At 40.2% G+C, this 25,548-nt stretch overlaps 1 protein-coding gene across 2 annotated transcripts in view; it reads right to left on the reverse strand.

The window, feature by feature from the left end:
* The window catches only part of pdgfd (platelet derived growth factor d), a 50,373-nt gene extending 26,755 nt beyond the window's left edge, over nucleotides 1–23,618 (reverse strand). Inside the window, exon 1 of one of the 2 annotated variants that reach the window (XM_051396582.1) lies at nucleotides 22,978–23,618. In XM_051396582.1, the coding sequence (XP_051252542.1) occupies nucleotides 22,978–23,095 (118 nt within the window). In that variant the 5' untranslated portion in view covers nucleotides 23,096–23,618. The remainder of the gene's footprint in view (nucleotides 1–22,977) is intronic. The other variant, XM_051396583.1, reaches the window with a different exon arrangement.
* Between the last annotated feature and the right edge of the window lie 1,930 nt (nucleotides 23,619–25,548).

The following is a 25,548-nucleotide window of genomic DNA, read 5'->3' on the forward strand; positions in this document are numbered from 1 at the left end:
AAATAACATCCACAGGCATCCACTGAAATCACTATGGGCACATTACACACTTTGGTGGGTAAAAGCTCTTTTGTCTAGCACAGACCTATAGATTGAGATGGGTCTGGTACCCCATCAAAAACTACAAGCAGTGTTTCCTGGCAGTGTTGTTACTGCATTAGTGGCCTCTGCTGATTGGTCCCGGGTGCCTGTGTTGAGGCGCTAAATATCATGAGCCTCTGTCTAGTTTTCTTCAGCAATTCAAAGATCCTTGCTGTCAGGTAAACCAAAGCGGCTAGTGCAAAAACATCTATATCAAAGGAGGCATTACTGTTTTCAACCTTCGCAGGTCAACAGAGAAAATTAGCAGTGACTGGTTGCCGGTGCGAAATGAGTGAGCTAACTTCAAATTGTGAGAAAAAAAAAAAGCTAATGATATGTATCACATCCATTAATTCAGCTTTGTTATTTCTAAACTTGGTTGCCCTTCTACATACTATTGCAGACTGTCTTTCAACTGGCTGGTGAAGTTATTAAGCTAATGAGTTTCCTTCTATCCCCTAAAAGGTCATATGTTATCATTTTGCTTGTGAATTTTGTATGATATTTAGAAATATATCTCAGAGGGCAGCAGAGGTCCTAGAGGTTTACAACAGGCGATCTCAGTTCAGACTGAGTGCTTCAGGATTCAATCTGCTGAAGAGTATTTGACAAAGATACAAAATCCTTTACAGCCTCTTAAATGACTGCTGCTCTGTAGCTGATCCTGACCTCTGACCTACCTGGATGGGGGCAGGCAAAAAGTCAATATACAATTTTCTGTAACTAGCTTTCTCATATTCATCAGTTTCGGGGCTGGATGTATTGTGTGTACTAGTGGAAAGTCCATTGTTTTGTCCTGGACACAGAAAACTCATCTATCCAGCTGGGTAAGAGACACAAGATTGTCCAGGGAAAGTTCTGTGGTTATGTAGGTCAAATCTTTCCAAATGTCCAGCTTTGGTTGCTGATTGGCTAAATATACTGTAGGTACGCCTATCATTTTCTAGACATTTTCTAAAAAAGGGTATGCACTGTGCACAACTACTACTAGTACAGTACTACTACTTGTTTTGTGTGTGTACAATGTATGTACCTGTGTACAGTATGTGTAAATGTATGAATGAATGTGTGTATACTGAAACATAAATTAATGTGTGTCCATCCATGGACATAGGTGTGTGTGTGTGTGTGTGTGTGTGTGTGTGTGTGTGAAAGGGAGGAGAGTGTGCTAGAAACAGAAAGCATTAAGAAGAATGAAGATGCTAAAATGAGAAAATATGTAAATTTGCTCAAGCAGCACCCCAGCTCTTTTGGATGTGATGTCTCAGTCACACCATTGACCTGACTATAAATCATGCAGTAATGTCAATGACACTATTACACATTCATGCATATGATATAATGATAATAAAAGAGGTTTCTGTTGAATATCTACTCCAGAGAATTGACAGTGCTGGAAACTGGCTGTTCTTTTTTTTTGTCTTCCTGCTTTGTAAATTAGTGTATGGATATAATTTTGGGTTAAAGGCTGAAATGTAATTAGAGATGAGTAGAATCCTGACGAACCCAATATATACTTTGGGGGCACAATGGGATATACAGCATATGTGGTGTTCTACAACACATTGGATTCAAGATAGTGTCTCAGAGTCAAATCCCCCCCCAAAAAGTGTAACTTCCTTCATTATATTATTTTAGGATAGGGATGAATGAAGTATATGAAATTATGACAAGGTGTAATTACTGGGCTCATCCATGCATGTGAAGACATCTTCCAGTAAATCACCTCCAAATATGACACCAAATAAAGTTTAATTTCTTCGCTCTTCTTTCATCTCTTTGAGGTCCCTCGCATTGATAGTTATACATCAAAAGTTACTGATATTAAAAAAGGTAGGCCTACTGCACACTTCTGAGCAGTAAACTAAATTATATGTCTGCACTGTGATAAAACACATCAATGTTGGTCTTAATATTGACATTCTTACGAAATTTATGAAAATCAGCATTTCCTGGGTTTGTAATGGCACAATATGCCAAATCACCCTGAGTCTTGCAAGTCTAGTGCTGACATAGAGTTGACCGTTTGTGACTAATTTACATCTGCCCACCTTCCCCAGCCTCCACTTTGAGTAGGTGAGTCAAATGTGTGCAGATCAAGATGCATCATTCACAGGAGTTTATGCATTTTTTTTGTTAACCCTCTAATTAGTGTTTTGGCGCAATGGTTTTGAACTTTAGCTTTTGACAGCAGTAGAAGCACCAGCAGACTAGCAGAATTTGGGGGAGCAGTTACAATTTGAAATTTCCATTGTTTAACCAAATCTGTTTTAAAAATAGCAACTATCACTACTGCTCTCATGCCTGATGTTCCAGCATCTGGTTTGTATCTCTTAGTTATACTTTTAGTTCTCATTGTATCAATCTGAAGCAGTTTTTTCTTTTTTTGTTTGTTTTATTTAGATTTTTGAGACTAAGTGGTATTTTATTATGTATTTTTTAGATATTTTATCAAATGGTTACAAATATAATAGTATTTCCTTAGATAATATTTATATCCATGTGGGCTGCGTACATGTCTTTAAATAGAAAACCTTGTTGCAGGTGAATGGTCGAGTGATCGAGCAAGTAGTAATACTCGGAAATCCGGGGAGAAGTGAAATGGTGAAGGATTGAGAGCCCGAGAAATCTCTTATCTTGGATAGATTTATATATACTGTTTACAATTGCTATGATTGTAGTTTGGTCCTGTATTTTATAAGCTGTGGCAACCTTACATCAGAGCACATAAGGCTGTAATGCTTCTCATCAATACCACAAATAAAACTAGTTTACTTTGTTTTACAGAACATGTGTTCTAAACCCGTCACATAACACTTATCTCTTAAGAACTTGACAGAAAGTTAAAGTTCTACAATCTCAGAAAATAAGACGATGTCAAAAGTGTTGATAATATCACTGACAGTCTGACTCACACATACATACACACACATAACGTCTGACACTGGCAATTAAGCTTTCAGATCTGACACTTAAATAACCGTGACAATGATGCTGCGTGACTGTGTGTGTTTGTATGTGTGTTTATGTGTGTGCGTGGGATCTATTAAAGTGTGTTTGTGGATGTGCCAGGTTCCAAGAAAAAGTTCTTGATTGTATGTGTGTATCTGCATGGATGCATGTCTGCCAGGATGCGTGTGGGTAAATTCTCACTAATTAAACTTGTCTCTCCCACCTCCAGTGCCAGGGTGTGATGTTCTTCATGCCTCTGAGATCTATTTCTGATCCAAGTGCCAATCACACTCTCATCACCCAGCAACCAGTGTGCATCAGAGACCAAAAAATAGCTCTGTGGGGAAGGTAGTGAAGTTGCAAGAAAAGAACAGACAATGAAGACGAGATATTAAACTTCGTATTTCTCTCTTAATTAAAAGTTGATTTTGGTGAAGTCACAGGTGTGCAAACACTTGCCTAATATTAAATATCATCCCTTTTTAATCCAAGTCTCTATTCTGTGCAAACCAAACTCTATTTTTCTTGAGTGACAGTTTGCATATGATACATTCTCACTCAGAGACACACTCCCACAGGACATTACCTATAACAAGGCAACCCCATTTCTTACATCTGCCACCCCCTGTCTGACTTTCATCTTCTCAAAATGAATTCTCATAAGCCCCAACACTAGCTAAGAGGACACACATAATACATTCGCTTTCAGCTGTGAAAAACTCCCCAGAGAAATGTTGCTGTTCTCATTCTTGGTGGCATTCCCAGTTTCTGTCTAAAAAACAGGTGTTTTAAACTGTTGTGGATTGGCATTTGATGTGCTTTGAGATTATGAAATTATTCTAAAACTAGATTAATTTAATAATAGATCTGGCTTTGGATCATTGTTAGAGGAACAGTTTAATATTTTGGGAAATGATTTGCTTTCTGACGGAGAGTTAGATTAGAAGATTGATACCACTCTCATGTCTGTTCGCTCAGTCTAAGTCTACTACCAGCAGCCAGTTGTTTTAGCTTAGAACAATGACTGAAAACAGGGAGAAACAGCTAAATATAACAAAATCCACCTCCCAACACCTCTAAATCTCACTAATTACGGTCACAAGTTATATCTGTCATTTCTCTGTACAAAAAGTGAAGAGTAAAAGTGATAATTTCTCATCTTTTGCAAAGGGTTATGAGCTGGACTATTTCTCTGTTCGGAGCAAGTAACTGCCTGGAGTCTGCGCTGGTTGCCTGGCAACTGAAAGCAAATACTTGTATTTACCCCAAATGAAGAACTTTTGCATTAATTCTAAGATAAAAAAATAAATTGTAAGTATAGAGCAGGTGCATGGACACATGACTAGGAACTAGGAAATAATCCTCTGTTTGAATGTTAAAAACAGGTGTCTGACGTGAAGTTAATAACTATTTAATATAGAAGTTGGCATGCTATATAGAGGTTTGTATGCAGCACTGGATTACTTTGGCCAACTTCAGTCATGTGGTAAGACAGTTACTGGCTCAACCACAGGGTCTAGTAAATATGTGTTGAATTTTAGTGAGGACGTTGATGCCAAGTTGACATGAATGAACCCCAGGAAGAAGCTCTACCAATAATCCACAGAAATATTTGACTTTAAAAAGGCACAACAGATTACAAAACTAGGTTCCTCTATTATTTTTATTATCATTATTTTTATCATTATTATTTTTATCATTATTATTTTTTTATTATTATTACTACAGACCCATTTGCTGTCACAGCCAGTTATCTGCTGAATTGTTTATTCATCTGTGTTTGGCTACAGAGTGTAAAACATTGCCCATTAGCAGCAAAACTGCTGGTAAACACTGTGTGAGCGTGTGTGTCCTTGTGCATGCTTGTGTATAAATATGTGTGTTTGTGTGTGTGTGTGTGTGTGTGTGTGTGTGTGTGTGTGTGTGTCTGTGTGTGTCTGTTTATGTCATTGGTTGTTTATGTCTGTATGTGCACATCTGTTTGTCACTATATATGGGTCTGTGTTTGTGTGTCTTTGTGTGCATGTACAGTATGTGTGTATTGGTTGTCGATGCGGGAGGCTGTACCCTCAGAGTATTTCCACCCATGAGAAATAACCAAAGCCTTTTCCATCTGGCTAAATGTTAGCTCAAGGCCTCTGTGTGTGTGTGTGTGTGTGTGTGTGTGTGTGTGTGTGTGTGTGTGTTTATATGTGTGTATGCATCACTGTGCTGCTTATCAAAGCCTGTGCTGGCTCCACTGTTTTGCCACTCTCTCATGACAAATCAGCTTTAAATATTCTCCCTTGTTTCTCAGTCACGCCCACACAAGCATAGAGGCATGAAAAAGACAAACACACACACCCTGGAGGTGAACACTGCATGCCGAGGGGTGTCAGCTTTGGTCAGCATCGGCTCTTGCCCCGCATTTCTCCTCCTCTCTCTTCTTCACTTCCTCTGTTCCCTCCATCCTGCAGCATCTTCTCTATCTCTGTTTCCCTCTCTTTTTGACTGCAACTGAAACACTGAAGGTCTAATTTTTCTTTCTTTTTCGGGTTTACGCACTTGATATACATTCTAATATTTTTAAATATTTCACGCCTCAGGGACCAAGTCAAACCTTGGTCCCTGAGGCGTGACCAAGCTTTGATTTGGTCCCTGAGGCATGAAAAATTAATGCATGGAAGATGGTCAAAAACCGTAGTGTGTCCCTACTGTATCTCTCCTCCTCTTCTACTATCTGATATCTTACTCTTTTCTTCCAGATTATCATTTGGAACATCCCCACCTTTGCTGCTAAAACCAATTAACTTCCATCACTGTCTTTTATGCAGAGAGACTGCATTTTTTTTAAGTCAGTCAGTGTAAAAGTGTGGGGAATTGGGATGCTGAAGAGATGCAATGGCATGGAGAGGAAGGCAGAATATAGAAAGGATAGACAGAAGGGACCTTTTAGTTATTCTCCAGTCTAACTAACACCATGATGATCAAGAAGAAAAAATACATGTTTAAAGAATGTGGAAGTGTCCAGTGCATTAGGCAGGCCACAGAGGCATTCATCTTAGAGTTACATACATGCTGAGGCAGCTGGGGTGTACATATACATGAATTATAGAGGACAGCAGGCCTATATATAATTATAGAAAAGAACACACTACATGCATTATGTCCCTTCAGTTGGACACAACAGAGCTGCAGCATTGGCTTGAAGGCTTCAGTCTTATGGTCAGAAAAGTGTCACAGGATGATATGAATATGGATTTTGAGTTATTTTGGAGTGTCAAAAAACATAAAATGTAAGAAATATAAAGATAAAAAACAAATATTCATTCCATTTGAGTCCTTTCCTAAAATAGTGGCCTGTGAAACAACAGAAAAGCAACTGACATTAAAGGTAATTTCTGTGTTTAATATCTATGATGTTTTTTTGTTTTTTTCTCCTGTTAGATTACCCCTTACATTAGCGTTCTCCAGAAGGTAGACATTTTTGGTTCTAGCTGACAGTGTTTGTACTGGTAATTTGAGTGGTGCAATATTTGTGTGGGCAGGCACTAAAAATGGTTCATAATACCACTTTAATTCTAACAGATAAACAGACAGTTAACCATAGGGGAAAGTGTCATTAGACTAGTACCACAAGATTTGAAAACTGATGTTTCTCTGTTTCGTGATTCAAATCACTGGGTATCTTACAGAGTGTTGAGATTACAGGACAACCTGTTATTGTGAGTTTTATTAGTCAGGGATTAATCTGAGATAGCTATTATTACCCAGACCACCCCTCATTTGTATAATCTGGGACAACACATCACTCTGCTGTGCTGGAGCTGCCGATGATTCAGCAGGTGTTGAAATAAAAAGTACTGAAAATTGAGCAGAATTCCAATTTGAGTTTGACTTTAAAAAGCATTTTTTCTATCCACTTCCAGTTATCTTACACAGTTGTCTAACTGTGTCATATATATAATTTTTCCTTTAAACATCTGCTTGGAAATATCTTGGTTTCATTGCAACATTGTCATATAAAACTTTCTATTTCAAAGCTTTGGAAAATATTGGCGACTTCGGTGACAATACTCTATAGACACTGATAACTCCTACTCTGACTGAAATCATCCACAAACACCTTCAAGCACAAACATTTGACTTTCCACTCACAAATAACTCACAAGCAAATAAAACCAGGTGTAAAGTATACCGGCGATATGCACATACACTCTCTCTCGCTGTAAACCAACAGAACATATTAGGCAGATGTCCATCCATCCATTTCTCCCATTCTTTCTCTTTCTCAGCTTTTGGATCTCTTTCCTTCACCCCTCAACTTCCTGACACCATAGGGTGTTCAGCTTGCTGAGGAGTAACACCCTGTGTGTGTGTGTGTGTGGGTGGATGATTTCAGTGTGAGAGTGTCAGCATGTGAGAGGGTGTAAGGGGGTGCATGTGTGTTATGTGGGTGTTTGGGCAAGCATATACCTCTGTTTAAGGATTTTGAAGATCCTGTGTGAGGGTATTTGGGTGTAGGTCTTGTATTGTTTAGATTTTTTCCAATACCGGTGCTAAAACCATACTTTTAAATGGTGCAGGTGCCTAAACAGTGCTTGAAGCGATATAGCTTTTTTATGGCTAAGGTAAATTTTTACTTGAAATTACACAAATTGACTGTTAACAATACTTAAATAGATTAATTTAACACATACAAAACACTTACACTAATTAACATTAATAATAATAAGCAACAATAAACAAATTCACATGATTTAACACTAAATAACAGTGCAGTGGTGGAAGAAGTACTTAGATTTTAAAAGTAGTAATACCACAGTATATATATTCTTCAGTACAGTACCTGGGAAGTAACTGACTTCATTTACTCACCACTGTGTGTGTGTGTGTGTGTGTGTGTGTGTGTGTGTGTGTGTGTGTGTGTGTGTGTGCGCCAATATATGTGTGTGAGAGTGTGTATGTTCCTTTGAAGCTGACACAAAGGCATGTCCTGTGACACGGACAGAGGAGGTTAGACAAACAGCCACCAATTGTTGTTAGCCCAATCAGTCTCTTCAAAAAGAATACAAACAACTCAGAGTGGACGAGTAAGATGGGATGCAGAAAGACAGACACAGAAATACAGACAGGGACAAAATGAAGGTGAAGAAAGGTTGGGAATCAAGAATGAGACAGAGCAGAGATGGTCAGGGACAGTGGGATGGATGAGGGAGAAACAGGGGGAGACAGTGATTGAGTGAGGTAGAGAAGTAGAGAGAAGAAAGACAGAACTGGTAAAGAAAGAGGGAGCAGGGGCAGTGGAAAGATAGAGGGGGGAAATTGCAGCAGCTACTGTACTGTGAAAAGGACAGGGAAAGTCCACAAAGCCTCAAGATACCTCACATTGCAACACATCAGACACTGTATGGGCTACAACAAAGAGCATGTCTGAGTTACACTCATAAATAAGAAAAGATAATAACTGCTTTGTGTGCATCTGTGAAGTTTTGTGTATGTTTGTGTTACTGTGTCACTTGCTTTGTTGTGATGTGTGCCGATTTGTGCAAATTCATCATTATTTCGCTTTTGTCATCATTTCAAAGGCAAAAACAAAGAAGAGAGACATCACTGGAAAGCTGTGACTCACAATGCATTTCAATTTTTCTTTGGTACTGGAGCTTTTTTAGCCGGTCCTTACATCTTCACCAGCGGGTCTCAATGGTCCTTTTGGGCCTTTGATTAGCATTAGCATCCACTAGTGCCTCTCAGGCACCTATGACTCAACACCTGTTGATGGGGACAAATTAGCCTAATGGGTACAAAGAGGAGGGATGAGCTGCACTCAGCCAACTAGGGTGGAAAATCGGCGTTTGAAAAAAGTTTGAAAAGATGACATTCAGTTTTTTTCAGAACACTGATATGTAACTGTGAATATTTACTATATTTACTAATATTTAAGTATATCTCAAGGGTATTATGTGTTTACAATTTTAGAATATAGGTTAAATTACTTTAATTCTGCATTATCCTCTGGTGTAAACTAACAGCATAATAAATGTATTTTTTTGCTGGACCTCAGACCTCTTCCTACTTTTATAAACTGCAATTTAAGGACCAGGGATCTGCATGTTTAAGGCACAAATTAATTCAACATCACATTAAAGATGTGTTTTCTAAAGAATAATAATAACATTTATAGTACATGATGTATCTGGAACATCTTTAAAGGAAGAAGATTTGTGTTGATTCTGGCAGCCCCTGTGGACAAAAGCGGTAGTGTTTCCATCACCTAATTTCATTGATTTCGAGGGGAATCCGATCAAGTCTAACCCAGTGGCAGGCATTAAGAATAACCATTTAGAAATAGCCAATTTTATGGTCTTGTTTGTTTGTGTAGGTCATAGAGAGGCATCAGTATTAAATTGAGATTGTTTCCTAACCAGTTAAAAACTACTTGTTGTTAATTTTTTAAACTGTGAGAATCACCCGAATTTCTTATGCGTTGCATTGTGGAACAACAGTGTTCATCAACACATCCGACACTCAAAAATTAAGCAAGTTTAGTATGCACACTCACATCTTTATTGGTGTGAACACACTACATCCCAAAATCCAAGTTAAAATTTGTGTGAATGGAAATGGAACACATGCTTTAGTCTTGTTTCTACAAGCTAATCTCTGTATCGCACAAAGCTAACATCTCTACATTCTCCTTGTCTTGTGCCAGTCCACTTAGCATGCTCCCGTCCTCTGCAGTGATGTGCTCCTGTTTAACACCTTGGCTAAGCCTGCTGAATAATGCAGAGGGGACCAGTGCTCGCTGAGTCAGCACTGACGACAGGTCAGTGGAGATGCTTAAACACACAAATGCAGTGGCGGTACACACGCAGATGCAAGGGTGCTTGGACACCAAAATATACACAGTCATGGACACATGGAGACAAGCTGGCACATATACAGACATGGAGGGGAACAAAGACAGAGAGGGAGAGAGAGCCTGGTGCACATGAAGGTAGTAGGAAGCCTATGGTGAAATGGTATTGAGCTCTTGTGGCAAGAGATGGGGATGAAATGCATAATCAGTGCATATTAAACCTAGTTCCATAGTCAACACATTTGCCTTTATAACAATGCATTATGGCAAACCAATTAGGTGCAGTAGACTCTAATTTATATCAGTCACTCCACTTACATTTGTCTGCTTTACTAAACAGCTTTATAGGACCAGCGTGTAGGATTTAGTTGCATATAGTGGTGTAGTTCCAGATCATCACTCCCTCACTTCAACCACCCTCCCGAGCACAAAGGAGAAACTATGGTGGCCATGAAAAACACAAAGCACAAACCCTATCAAGAGCCCATGTTTGGATTGCTCCTACTGGGCTTATAGAAACATGGAAGTTAAACGTAGCAAACTCCATAAAGGCGGCATCTGTAGATAAAAACAGCTTGCTCTAAGGTAACAAAAGCAACAATTGTTATATTCAAGTGATTATACACTAATGGAAACATATTAATATAATATTCCATTTCTGCCAATAGGGACTCATATATGCTACATAGTGGACCTCTAATAAGCAAAATTGAACAACATTAATATTGTTTTAGAATTGTGTCAAGTGCATACAAGTATGTAAGTATTTCGTTTAGATACAATCTTGTTACAGGTTTTTATCTAAATATTACCATCTATGCTGGTCACAGATGCTGTCATATGCATAACAGAATTTATTCAAACAGATAAATGCAGCAGCACAGAGATATACACACATTAATTTAGGTCTTACACCTCCCTGCATGCACACATGCTGTGTCATACATTCACAGTTAACATACACATCCATAAAGTGTTGCACAAACAGAAGGATGGAGGAGGAGTCAAAGGACAACGTCTGACAGAAAGCTCCATCTCGCTAAATGAGGAGGTCGAAAAACAAATTCCTAGAAAAAACTGTCAAGAGAAGCAGATGAGAAAAAGAGAGAGAGAGAGAGAGAGAGAGAGAGAGAAAGAGGAGGACAAGGGGTAGACATGGAGAAAAGAGGAGAAAAAGAGGGAAAAAGGAGTGATAGATAAGACAGAAATCCATGAAAGCAGGTGGGTGTGGGAAGCAAGCTCAAGTTGTAACGACAGATTGTGAGGAGGGTTTGAGGGAGGGGCAGGATAGAGAGAAGCAAAGGATGAGGAATGAGAGGGGCTTGTCCCTGTGTAACCTCCTACACTGTGATGGAGTGTATTTACCAACACTTCATCAGCAGTATCCTCCCTGTGTTTTTGTGTGTGTCTGTGTGTGTGTGTGTGTGTGTGTGTGTGTCTGTACAGTATGTATGGATGGATGTGGAGGGTTGCGTGGTGTGTGCATTATCTTCTATGTCATCTCTTTGTTCAATACAGAATGTGAAATTGGAGCGGTCCAAACCACAGATCACTATTCCTGTAAATCAAATCATTTCTGTTTGGCTTAAGGTTGGATTAAAGGCTGGGCCTTTGTTACACTTGTCACGTATTGGGAAATGGCAGGGGATTCTTCAGATATTTTCTAACTCTGTCTGTCTGTCATTCAAAAAGGCAAATGTCAAGAATAGCAGCCCAGGAACAATCACACCACATGTGTTTTATGGATTTATTGAGCTGCCTCTATCTGTGCATGTGTGTGTACATTTAAGCGAGTATGTCTTCTTCTTTTTACATTAGGGTCTAATGTGATAATGTGTGTGTGCTTGTGTGAGATTAAAGTGTGTGTGTGTGTGCTTGTAAGTCTTGTTAGAGTAGCAGTTGGCTCCTGCTGACAGCTACCGCAGTCTGAACAGCAGGGCTGACGAGGACAATCAATTAGCCCTGCATTCACACACACACACACACACACACACACACACACACACACACACACACACACACAGATATGCACGCAAAATGAAATATACATCTAAGGCCATAGATCTCTATGTATATTTGTATATACTGCAATATATATACACACACACAAATTCAGTTTACTTTATATCTTCATGCCTTTATGTTTATAGCAACACTATGGTATTTGTGCGATTCGCCCCCATTTACAATACCACGTGATCATAAATATGGACAGCTGTACACATACATTTGTTATGACTATGCTACTTATGATCAAAAAGTAGTGAGTTGACAACTTTGCTAACAAAGCCAAACATCAAGGAAGTGCAACAACACAAGACATAGCAAGCCAGCAAATATTACTTAAGAGTCCAACAGCAAGAAGGCCAGTTTGCCGTCAGTCTGCAGCCTTTTTCTTCACAAAGCTCTCTCCAAAGAATAAAAGCCAGTCCCAAATTTACTTGTCTGGCAGCTTCGCTCTACTTTTATCTTCTTAGCTTCATCGCTGTCCTCTAAGGTCTCTTCGCCTTTGCCATTAGCTATGTCCATAGCTAAGTTGCTGAGCCCGGTTACATCGGCACTGCTTTCCGTCAGCTCCCCCACCCCACCGCGCCCGAGACCAGAAAACATCCTCTTCCCAGTGGTGCAAAGGACCGGTGCTTTGAGTTCCCAGTCTCAGGAATCCAGGGCAATGCGGCTAAGCTAACTAACTAACAGCAGCTACATTTCACAGCAGTTACTTTACTATCCACTTGCTCCGATCCGGAGCCCAAAACCTGACCCGTAGCCAAAAGTTACATAGTGCAAGAACAGGCATACGGGACGCAGAGTGGGAATGACAGAGGCACCATTCACTTACAAGTCAGTGTAGCAAAATTAGTGAAGTTGAAATATGTTGCTTTAATTTCATGAAACTGGCTGTTTCTGGGCTGTGTGTGTGTGTGTGTCTGTAAGTGTGTGTGTGTTTTAGCTAAGCCCCAGCTGTGGTAACACAAGTTTATCAAATATCAGCCTTGATCCCTCCAAGGGCTGCTTGGACGCTGTTTGCTGGATGTATGTTTGTGTGTGTGTGTGTGTGTGTGTGTGTGTGTCTGTGTCTGTGTGTGTGTGTTTGCTCTGAGCATTGTGTGTGATGCTGAGCAGATGCTGATGTTTTGACAGCCATCCTGCTCTCAGTCTGTCTGCCTCACATCAACTGTGTGTAAGTGTGTGTTTGTGTATGATATGCATATGTGTGTCAGGAAGCGTGTGCCCAAGTGTGTGTGTGGTCAGAGCGCAGGGTTAAGCAGTGGTCTGCCTGTCAGTGTGTATCTGACCTTCTATCTACCACTGGGATCACTTATCCTGCTGCAGGCTCCACAGTAGCACATAACACCATCCTCCTGCCATTTCTTTCCCCTTCTCCTTTTATATTCCATCTCTCTTCTGCTCCTTTTTTTTGCCTGTTAACTTAACTTTCTGCCTCTCTCTCATTTCCCCCCTCTCATATCCCACTAAAAATGTCTTTTTCCTTTTCTTCTGTGCTCCTATCCATGTCCCCAGTCCTCCATTTCTCCCTGTCTCTCCTCTGTATTTGTATTCTCTACACTCGTGGCTGTCCCTTCCTCACTCTCTGCGGCTCAGATACCAAATTCAGAGTGTAAATGATGAAATGAAAACAGGAGAGGGGAAGCTAATGAAGACAAGAGGAGACAGAGAAAGAGGGAGAGAGACAGCAGGCGAAATGCTGAGATACACAAATGGAGAATCAGAGAGAGTGAGGGGAAATATGGGGAGAAACGCTGACAGTTGGAGAGGGAAAGATAAAAGTGTTTGACAGAGAGGAAAAAAAAATCTTTTTCATTTGTGTCAGAGCACCATTGTCAGAGTAACAAAGACATAGTCCTCAGTGCACTAGAGGATTTCTCTCTCTCTCTCTCTCTCTCTCTCTCAGAAACACACACACACACACACACACACACACACACATATAAAACACACAACATAAATACACAGTGTTTATCTCTTTCCTTCAGCAGGGATGAATCTCCTGGGGTGAAAGAAGCTCCAGCTCTCATCTTTTTGCAGTGTCACTTCTGACATTTGTCATGTTCTCACCCTCACTTAGACCTGGTAGCAGAAACCCACTGGCATTTCAGGCTCTGTGTCTTGTACTTTAAAGTTTCAGCAGGTATTGAAAACATTTGAAACATTTGATTCATTGGTGTCTTTTTCTTCACTCTACTACTGTATATACCTCCTTTACTACCTCATAGAGGTTTCACTCTCTCAAACAGGACCCGCAAATAATCCTTTACACACAATGAACAACTTCAATGCTAAATTTTGCACTATCCTAAATAAATTTTTGCAGAGACAGTTCAGTTCATTATGTCGGTACTTGTGTGTGAGTGTAGTGGTGCACTCGTGTTGTCTGCCTCAACTACCTCCAAAGCTTCATGATTATTTCCATCATCTGTCAACTAGAACTATTCGAAAAATGTCAGAAGAAAAGTGAAAAATAAAAAACGTTCTTAGAGACCAAAGAGGTTTTGTCAAATTGCTTGTCTTGAAAGAAAATAAAAGAGATTCACAATGAGATAAAACAGGGAAAAGCATCAGCATGCTCACATTTGTGAAGCTGGAGCCAGCAAATGTCCGCCAGGTTTGGTTAATACGTGAGACAAACAATCAACTAATCGATTAATAGATTCAGCAGCACTGACTCCATTTCTCTGCTGCAGGCAGAGCCTAGTTTGTTATTTTACTACTCCCTGAAGACTGTCTGTGGACGTGAGCAATTTTAAAGCAGCAGCTCTCATAGGGTTGAGTAGGCTCATGCTGAATAGATACAAATTTTAGTGGGCAGAACACAAACAAACACATATCACAGGCTATGATGGTGGGTCCAACCTACCATCCATTTACCAAAACAGACAAGCATGTTTAGTTTGTGTAGGTTGGAAAATAGAAAGAGTACATTGTCTGTCATACTGAAGATGTTAACTTGTGTTAGCAAATCAGGAAATGGACACCCTGCCTTTTGGTACTTTTTTGGTATACCTACAGCTTGATAGAGATCAGCTGTCTTTCTGTTATTATCGACCTTAAGTCCAAACAACTACCAAATAGCTGCACTAGAGATCCCTTTAATTTCCCTCACCTTGCCTGAGGGGATTTTAATGTAATTAACACACCAGCTGCAAATACACAGACACTTTAGAGTTATTTGTGTAAATATAAAGTGTGATGTGGTATTTTACTAGTCACTGTGCTCCAACAGCTTACTACTTAGACACTTAATTTTGCTGTTGTCTTTGATTTGTCAAAGTTGTTGGAGTCCATTTGCAAGGGGTCTGTGTTAAACTATGCATTTGTAAACTAAAAATTACAACCCACAGTTGAACTGAAAGTCTGTCTTTTGTAAATATACTTACAATATTAAATGTAAAAAAATGAATTACTTTCCTCAATATACTTTATTTAAACAATTTAAGTGAAGTTCCAGGTGGAGAGCATTTGTATTAGCACAGATCTTTGCTGGAGGTCAGAGGGTGTTAGTTTTGCACACTCAAATAGACACAGTTTCTACTCCACCATCCATTACCAACCACACAAACAAGCCCCATCTTTCTCTCTCTGTCTCTATATCTCTAACGCACTTGCACAATTGGATCAGCAGTTTTCTCATGTTGTTACTCTTAAGTCACATTAGCTTTGTTTCTCAAGGACTGAGACGTAACAAACGCTGTGGGAGAAGCTCACTAATACATCCTTTTAAAAACTGCACACTCTATTTTGCTCCCCTTATTATCCTGCATTCTTATTCATCAGTGTTTCTCTCACTATTGAGGGTGCCTCCCTGTGTGTTCATAAACTCCCTCCCTCTTTCCCAACTTTTCTCTCCTTCTAATCCCTCAATCTCTTGTTTTTTTTCTCTGCTTATTCAGCACACTCCAACCCAGTCCCATTCCTCTTTTGTGGTGCCATGCACTCTCTATCACTCTTTTCACACCTCTACTCTTTCTCTTTTCATATCCATCTCTCTCTCATTCAGTTTGCCTCATTTTATCCCTCTCTGCCTCTCCGCTCTCTCTCCCCCTCTCCTTCCCCCCAGTTGTCAGCTATTTTTGCGACCCCCCTCCCCCCGTTCTTTCTCTTTGCGTTACCCTGCTCAACCTCACCTCTCATCTCTCCTTCAATTATAAGTTTCCACTTGTTTATTCTCTCACTTTTTCCAGTTAATTCCCCTCTTCCTTGCTGCTTGCCATCTTGCCATCCCAAAAACTCCTTCTTTGCCATCTTTATTCTCTTCATGTCGTTCATTTCATCTTCTCTTTCATCCACTGGCCTAATCACTTTCTCTTTTTTTGCTCCCTGCATCTCTCTCATCCTGTCTCTCCTTCTATGCACCCTCCACCTCCTCCTTTCTTTCCGTCTCATTTTCCTGCTCTGTTATCTGCATCCACTGTGCCAGTCAGATGGCTCAGCTACAAGACTGACTACAGTCTACAAGGACTGAACATCTGTCTTCCTTTTTCTTTCTTTCTGGTCTGCTCTCTAATTCTCCTCTACAGTATACTGTGTCCTCAACTCGGCTCAATTTCAGAAGAGCATTATTGGCTTGCAAATTGAGTTAGTATAGCCAAACGAAGTAACTGACAGAGTTGCCAAGATATGTAATATAAGTAGATACACATCCTATAAGCAAACACACTCAGTTGCATTATCCAGCTATTTCTATCTTAATTGCTTTTTTGCCGGGAGTTATATGATTGATGCCAATCTCATATCCGTCCGTTTAAAGGTCCAGTGTGTAAGATTTAAGAGGCTCTATTGGCAGAAATTAAATATGGTATGTTTTCATTGGTGTATAATCACCTGAAAATAAAGGTTTTGTTTTTTGTTACCTTAGAATGAGCCATTTTTATCTACAGAAGGAGCTGGTCCACTTCTACGGAGTCCGCCATGTTTCTACAGTAGCCCAGAATGGACAAACCAAACTGCACCTTCAGAGCTAGCTGTCAATAAATCCTTCATACTGGTCCTTTAAAGCTACAGTCAGCAGCTTGTTAGCCTAGCTTAGCATAAAGACTGTAAATAGGAGGAAACAGCTACCATGGCACTGTATGAAGGCTAACAAAGTACGACTGGCAGCACCTCTAAAGATCATTACTAAATAATGACTAAATAAGCTCAGCACATAACCTCCCATAAAACCAGAACTCTATGTCTTTACACTTCAAACTTAACACCAGTTAACATTAACCACAAGTGTGAAGTCCACATGTCAGGTCACTGCTTCTTTTTATCTAAAACTCCTCTTTATAATTGGCTTAAGTTTTATAGATCAAAAGTGATAATGGCTGTTACCTGCACTCACATCATCAGTGTAAAAGAATTCAAAATGTTTCTGTATCAAGGATATTCTGTGTATTTGGATAATCTTGAGGAATTCATTGTTCTTTTAAACAATCACATTTGGGGCACGAGGTGAAGAAGCTTGATTATGTTTCCACTTCACTAAGTGTGCACATATGCAGCCTGAGTTCCCAATCTAGGAAGCTAGATTTGTCTGTAGCCTTCATCATGTTGACAGAGTCGTGGTCATGGTCTTCTTTTTTTATCCTTTATGCTTAAGTTTTGATCAGATACTGAGATCAGATAAAGTGCTGATGTTTGGCACTCTACTCTGTTCACTCTCCCTCTCCAGAAATACCTTATCTCTCCCCCCTGCACTCCTCTCCTCCATCAGTCCTGCTTCCTTCCATCTCATCTTTTATACTCTCTCCATTTGGCTTGCCATTGGTCTTACTATCTCTCTTTCCAAGCTGACGGGGCAGAAAAGTGGAGGGACAGGTCTTTTAACTTGGCATATCTCTCTCTACACACCTTTTCCCTCTCCTCCTCTTCTGTGCCCTCTAACTCTTCTAAGCTCTCTTCTAAACTTTCTCTTCTCTCCTGCTGCCCTCTCCTCTGAAAATCTGAGCACAACCACATATATGAGCTTACACCTATCTCCACCCAGTTTCCAAGGCATCATCTCACTCCTTTCCTCTCTCTTGTTGCACACACTCCTCTTCTGTCACACTGTCCAAGTGGTCACCACCCTATTTTATCTGTACAGGGGAGGAAAGGACTGTCTGCCAAATGTTTAGGGGTGGGGTGACATTGGCTCATGCAGTTCTTGCAATAGAAAACCTGTGTGTGTGCGTGTGAGATGAGGTGTTTATTGGGGGATTCCCTTGAAAGGGAGATCCTGTAATTGTGTTTGCCTGTGTGTAGTGTCGGCCTGGGTGGGCGGGTGGGGAGTAGAAATGCCGGGTGTCCTTAGTGTGACTCATGAATTCCAATAACCTCAGGGACACTCCTCCCTGCTGTCACCCTCGGGTTTAATATGGTGACACAAAGACATTTAGAACCCACTGAACTCATCGAATCAACCAGGTTCATAGCCTGTTTTCCTGCACCGCAAAACACAGAGAAAGAATACATTTAGGAAGGTCTTTAAGACTTTTGATTTCCTTAAATTTAACAAATGAACTGATCAAAAGCTACTGAACAGTTCCTAAATTGACCTCAAAGTGACATTTCTTTAACTGCTGTTTCCAAGATTTAGAACTTTGAATCTCAACTTTTAAGTCAACATGGACAAGAAGTCCTTAAATTGTTAACATCTACAACTGGGTAAAGTACACTTGCTGAGGAAGTTACTACATGGACCTTAGGTGAGATTGTTTTGTCAAATACACCTCTCTACTTTTAAAACTTTCTTACAACCTCTCCTACAATATGTAAAAGGACATTTGCTGCACATTTGTTGTTTGGATGCTCAAGAATGGCTTTAATGACTGCATATTCTGTGTGTGTGTGTGTGTGTGTGTGTGTGTGTGTGTGTGTGTGTGTGTGTGTGTGTGTGTGTGTGTGTGTGTGTGTGTGTGTGTTATCTGAGGCAAGGCCAACCTGAGTTCTCAGACACAGTCAAGGACCATGACATCACCCTCACTGATACCACCAACGCCTAGCTCAAGAGTATGACAGCACACATGCTTTTGTGAGCACAACTTATATGATGCCTGTCAGCATCTGCATATTTGTACATGACTGAGCATCTTGTTCCTTTTTGTTAATTTCTCTCTCAGTGCTCCTTTTTATGGTGCCAATGTCAATCTTTTAGGTGTCCACAGTGGATGGTAAACCGTGTATAGTAAAATGTATATTTGTTGACAATGGTAGACTAAGTTTATTGTCCTCATGCAGATAGCTTTGTTTTGTGCAACTGTGCCAGGGTTCATTATATTTGCTCACAGGGCCAACAGGTTGAAATAGCTTTTGATTAAAAAGAGCTGAAACAGATGGAGGGTGGGATGGGAAGATAAAGACAGAAATGAGAAAGGGAGAGATTGAAAGAGGAGGATCTGGGGAGATGGAGTGATATGTAGTGAGGCATGGACTGATAAGACAGCACTGAGAGAGGAAGACAACAGATAAGAGAAGACCTATTGGAAGAAAGAAGAGGAGGAATCCGAAAGATATGCAAGGAGACATTATAAAAGATAATGTGGTTCTGACACTGAAAATAAGTCATATTCTCTTTTTAGCACAGTGGGCATAATGACTGCATGATACAAACACTATGTTTGCAGGGTTAGTCTCTAATGACATATTTTACTTTTAAGTTAAAGTGTGTGTGTCTGCATGTGAGTATGTCTGTATATTTTCACACATGAATAAAGTGTGCGCAAGTAATATCATTGCATAACTTTAATCGTAAAGTCAACAGGGTAAAAAAAAAAAAAGATAACAGTGCACTTAAATCTCCGGAGTACTTCACACATTCCCTTGTACTCACAAACTTGTGCAACACCTTCTCTGGAACTCAGTGTGTGTTTATGTGTTTGTACAACAGTGATCTTGAACATGCATAGTAGCCCAGGTGTGCCATGGAATTAAACATTAAAATGAATGTGAATATGCATGGATAAAACGAGTCAAAACGGAATATTTTAGCTATTCAAGTATGGCTAATGACAGGATTTACTCTTTGACATTTTGACTTCACCAAAAATTGCAGTATAGATTATGATACAAGCATCCCTTGGCTTTATGAAGTAATGAATAGTCCATCTAATGAAAGGCTTTCTAAGTTTTATGATAAAAATTGCAATTACATAAAAAGCCTACTGTTGATTATTTTTGTTGGCTTTTTATGACATGTGAATTTCTATTGGATTGTGAGTAACCATTTCAGTGAATCAGACATTGATACAATAGTTGCGCTCCTCTAAAACTCCAGCAGAGGGCAGTCACAAATTGCCAGCCAAACGTTTTCTCGTATCACGATGCATTAGAGCGTCGTTCAGAAAGGAACACTATTAAACTCAAAATTGAGAAAGACTGAGATAAGTTGACACTTTATATTCAGGAGAGATTCTACTATATTTGCGAGTCGCGTTAACACAGTTAAATGTGTTAGCTTACCCTCTGACTGCTTGTGTCTGGGTGAAAGTGTCTGACTACTGTCTGAGCCTGCATATACATGTACATGTTTCCCTACCCACAAGTGCTGCTTGCACACACACACACGTACAGAAGTGTTTAAAGGGTTTTATCCTATCTGGGTCATCTAGTCTCTTCAGCAGAGATGAAAACGTGTTCAGGGCAGAAAGGCCAAAGAGTGTTTACTTTGTTCTGTGTGTTTACATGTGTATTTGTGTGTTTCCTTTTTCTACAAATACACTCTGTCCCCCTGCCTCACCCCATCCAACCTTTTTAATGCACACACAGACACACTTCAATGGCAGGCAAAAAGAACGAGCAACATGCTGAACAAACACAGGAGGAAAAAGCTTGGGGGGAATTCCTTGAAATGAACTAAGACATTCTGTCAGAGCCCTAACTCTCTCTCTCTCTCTCTCTCTCTCTCTCTCTCTCTCTCTCTCTCTCACACACACACACACACACACACACACACATTGAAATACAAAAAGGTACACGCATGAGCACATTCACATCAACAGTGGTAAATGGATGAGTGAATGCTGCAGAGACCCGATCAGCTGGAGGTTCACCCCTGCACATGGGAACACAGCTAATCAGCACCAGTCAATCAAATAACGGAACTAAGCTCTCATATTCCACATAAGCTGACTGTAAATGGACAAACACAGGGACACGCGCACAAAGACGTAAAGATTGTGGGCACAGTGTACTTTTGAAGGGCGGCATGCAGTGGATTACAGGACTTTTGGAAGACTGCAGCATCTAACAACCAATTCTGTCTCAATAGCAGCTATAACAGCATCTTTGTGCAACAAGATCATTAAGAGATCATGAAGAGATCGTTAATCTTATCTGATATTAGCAGAACTTAAAGATGGCTCGAGAACTCTATCAGGAGGATCTTTATTGAGCGCCAGTGGCAGTGTTCAAAAAAGGTCATGCCCTCTCATCTTTAAAGCTCCTGTGATAGAATGATTAAACACTCAATTGCTTGAATGATGGAAATGCTGACCCTCTGAAACCGTGCAACATGAAGAAACTACTAAGAAGGAGCATCAAGTACATCACAGGGAGTTCCCAAATTTTGGATTAGTTTGACAGATGGCAAGTGTAGACAGCTCAGGGATATGTGCAACAGTGAGACAGATTTTTCTTTGATTTAAATTTTACCAAACCACACACTAACTATATGTATGTGTTTAGTAAAACATATTTATTCAAGGCCTAGTGTGGTTTGAAACACATACTGAGAAGCTGCTCCAACACAAAGAACTCTGATAAAAACTGTTGGAACGACTAATAAAACTCCCATTTTCTAAAAAAACTGTAAAAGCATATTGGTGCTTTGAGGCTGCCTTCTGCTCATCTTTCCTGCTTAATACTTTTTATTCTCCCATTCAGTGAGAAAACAGAGACTTTGTATCATGCTGGTTTTTTGAATCTTGACCAAATAGGGTTAGTGCAGCTGTCGTCTTCTTACAGTATCAACTTTTATTTTGTAACAAGCCACTTTCTTTGTCATCACTTACTGGTTTTCCCTCCTGTCTATCTGCTCTGTCTCACGGTATTGATACAGCACAGCTGTGTGATGGTGTCTATGTCATTTATATACACACTTAGACTGGACTAGACCCAGCAACTGCTTCTCACAGGTTGTGATCAGCACAGCACTGCAAGTTTGGTTCAGACAGTTTCAGAGATGTTTTATGGGGAGCAAAGGTCACTAAAATGTAGGTTACTTAATGTGTGTGCAGCCAGACTTGAAGTCACGACCTCCCCCTCCATGTTATTCTTTTGTTATAAACACACACCGGAGGAGTGAGTGGTGAAACAGGCCTCAGGGGCAGTCGTCCAGGTTAGAACCTAATACAGTGGTATTTTCATGTTTCCCTGCCAAAAGCAACCCTGCAGCTCTGTGCATGCCTCTGTGTGTGTAATCAAAGGTACTGTAGCACCGTGACTTTAGCCTCAAGGCCAGGTGAAAAGTAAGCATGGCGCACCTGCAGGAAGTTAGATAGGCAAGAGGCTCAGGGAATCTGAAGCCTTCGGCTTCAATGAAGGAGCAATGCACTGTAGCAATAATAGAAGTCCAACTCTTAACTGGTTACTAGCACACAGTTGTCTGACACATGCTCCTTATTCGGTTTTTAAAACCAAAAAAAGGAAACTGACAGCATTTCCTTTTCCTCCACAGCTTCTCTTGCACCCACTCTGCACCCTCATTTAACTTTTCCCCTTCCTTCACCAGTGCCTCCACTTGTGTCTGTTGCTGCCATGTCATCATTTGTCACACTCTCAAACAATTGCTTATGTCTATTTTAAGTAACACTGTAGACTACCACAAGACAACCAGGCATTATTCCTATTTGCCATTTAAGTATTTCAATATGAAATTGATCGTTTAAAATCCACTGTGTAGATATAGAAATGCTCGAGCTTCAAGAAGTCACAAACAAGCTACAATAATAACAGCTTTTAACACACTTAAGATAATATAAAATAAAATTTAAACCAATTATAAGAATTAGACTTTCTTGCAAGATAGTCATTATATCACACAGACACAGTTTCAGCAGTAACGATACACAAAACACACAAGCAACAAGCACAACAGCAAAAAGAATGAAATCATAAAGACATCTCACCGTCTCTCCTGACGTTGCCCCTCATCACTTTGGCGGTGGAGACCTGAGCCCTCGAGACCTCGGTCATAGTCCCTAACAATAAAAGCATCCACATCTGGAAAACCACCGGTCCATTCATGGTGATAGCAAACTCTACAAAACACGCTTTAAATAACTTAGGAAAATGTCGTTTCAACCCTCCAGTGGCTCAAATGAAAATATGATTTACTTCAAATATCCCGTGACCGAGAAACTTTTTGGTCAAAACTAACTTTCCATTCAGCAACTTTCAGAGCCTCCTCCTCCACCCGCAAACGAGAGCCACTTGTTAACCGCGGTGCCTGATCCTGGAGCACACGATGTCCCGTCTTATGCCAAAGAACCCCCAAATCCAAGTGCTTGTCTTCTTGTCAAAGTTATGCGCCCACAAACACCGAAAGCAAAACTATGAAGAGCAGGTGGAGGTTAATATAGCTCCGTTCACGGTCAGACATGAGCTTACAGGCGCCGGGCTTCTTATCGCTGAGGAGTAAATAAATTCTGTTCAGTCAGTGAGAAATATCCCGCATAGTTTACTAGTTTCTATCTAACGCGTCTGCGCTATGAAAGTCTGCGCGTCAAACTTTGCCAACTGAGCGGCTCGCGCTCACAGTGTGTGTGTGTGTGTGTGTGTGTGTGTGTGTGTGAATATGGGTGTGTAACTGAGCAAGATGCTGGGGCGGGAGGTCAGACAGGGAGAGAGACAAATATACTTTAGTAGGACTTTTAAATCATCCACCTTAGCCATTTCTTTAGAAAAAAGATCTATCTATCTATCTATATATATATATATATATATATATATATATATATATATATATATATATATATATATTATAGTCATGTTAGTATTGGGACAATAATATATATATATTATAGTCATGTTAGTATTGGGACACTTTCTTTCTCCTTCAAAGTGGATTGAGGAAATGCGCCAAAGACTGAACTTTTTTGTAGGAACCAAACCCTCAGAGGAGAGCACATGGAGGGTCACCACAGCCAGGCACAGGGGAGGAAATGTACCATGAGCTTACTCAATAGAGGGGAAGTCTCTCCAGTTGAGTGGTAGGCAGACAGCTAAGGAAACAGCTGACATGAGGATGTCATGTGGATTCTGGTGACAGAGGGGAGGACATTACATACCATTTAATACTGTATGTGTTAGTCCTATAGGCAGACTATGTAATGGGGGCAATCATGATACAATCATGTTAGAAATACACTGTCAAAGTTGCTGTTGTTTATTTATTGTTTATTAAAGAGTAAATGACCCCCATCCCTCTGTATGTTCCCTCGCCCCAGCGATATTATCTTCTTCACTGTTTAAATAAGCTGTCGCTTCCTGACTAAAAACAACACAGATGACATGATTGCACTTGTTGAGGATTCTAATAAGTAAATTCTGGAAATGGATTGCCAGGAATCATTCAATAGGCAGCTTTGTGCAAGCCAAAGGCAGCCCATTTTTGACAGGCGGTATGTGTGAAGTAATTTTCGTAAGTACATTTCAGAGTGATTTATCCACCTTTGTAAAATGTCAAGGTGTTACATGCTGTATTTTGCAGCAAAACAAAGCAGTGCAGTCAACGCTTCCACTGAGTTTATAAATGTGTCTGACCAGACTGATTCCCCTCAAGGCACACTCATAGGCAAGGTTTATTCATCGCCCCTTTCACTTTCTGTTTTTCTCACACATCACACACTCACCATCAGAATCTCCCCATCACTTTAATTTCTCGTCACCCATCTCCATGCGTGCCGTCAGGTATCATTTTAAGTTATTTAGACTTTCTGGGATGAACTTGCCAACTTGAGGTTTCTGCTGACTCAACACAAAGCCTTCCCATTACCCCAGCAATTGGCTAATGAGTAATGCAGCACCTTTAAAACTCAGAACCACTTAGGGAATGATATAGGTTATTAATAGAGAGGAAATTAATTAAAATTAAAAGCTATTAGACTACCCTGCTGAGCTTCAAAGGCGTATGCACCCAGGGAGTGAATTTGTAAGTACACATAAGGATAGCCAGCAGGCACAAATGTATCATACACCATGCATGCTCATGATGCACACACATGCTCACACAACACAACCCCCTCACACCCTTCCCACACACACAGAGGTCCATTTGAATGTTCTTTTACCCCACTGAAACTGCAACCTGCCATAGGAAACATATCTGGACATCAACACAGATCAAAATACACTAAATTGTAACAGGAGGATGTTTGGTAATACTGCTTGAATATAGAGTTAGAGCATCATTACGATTGAATGTATTACAATGCAATGTCAGAAGCAGTTTATCTTACTTTCGTGTGTGTGTGTGTGTGTGTGTGTGTGTGTGTGTGTGTGTGTGTGTGTGTGTGTGTGTGTGTGTGTGTGTGTTTGTGAGTGTGTCCACAGCATGTGTCTGCTTGAATGATCTGACATTAGTTTTGTCTTCCCTGAAGCAACCTCACAGTGCGCAGACATACGGTGTATGAGAGTCTGTGTATACGGGGGCGGCAGGCTTGCTTTGAGGCGTATATGTCAACCACTAAATTAAATGG

Source organism: Dicentrarchus labrax, unplaced genomic scaffold, assembly GCF_905237075.1.
Source record: "Dicentrarchus labrax unplaced genomic scaffold, dlabrax2021, whole genome shotgun sequence".
NCBI classification, from domain to species: Eukaryota; Metazoa; Chordata; class Actinopteri; family Moronidae; genus Dicentrarchus; species Dicentrarchus labrax.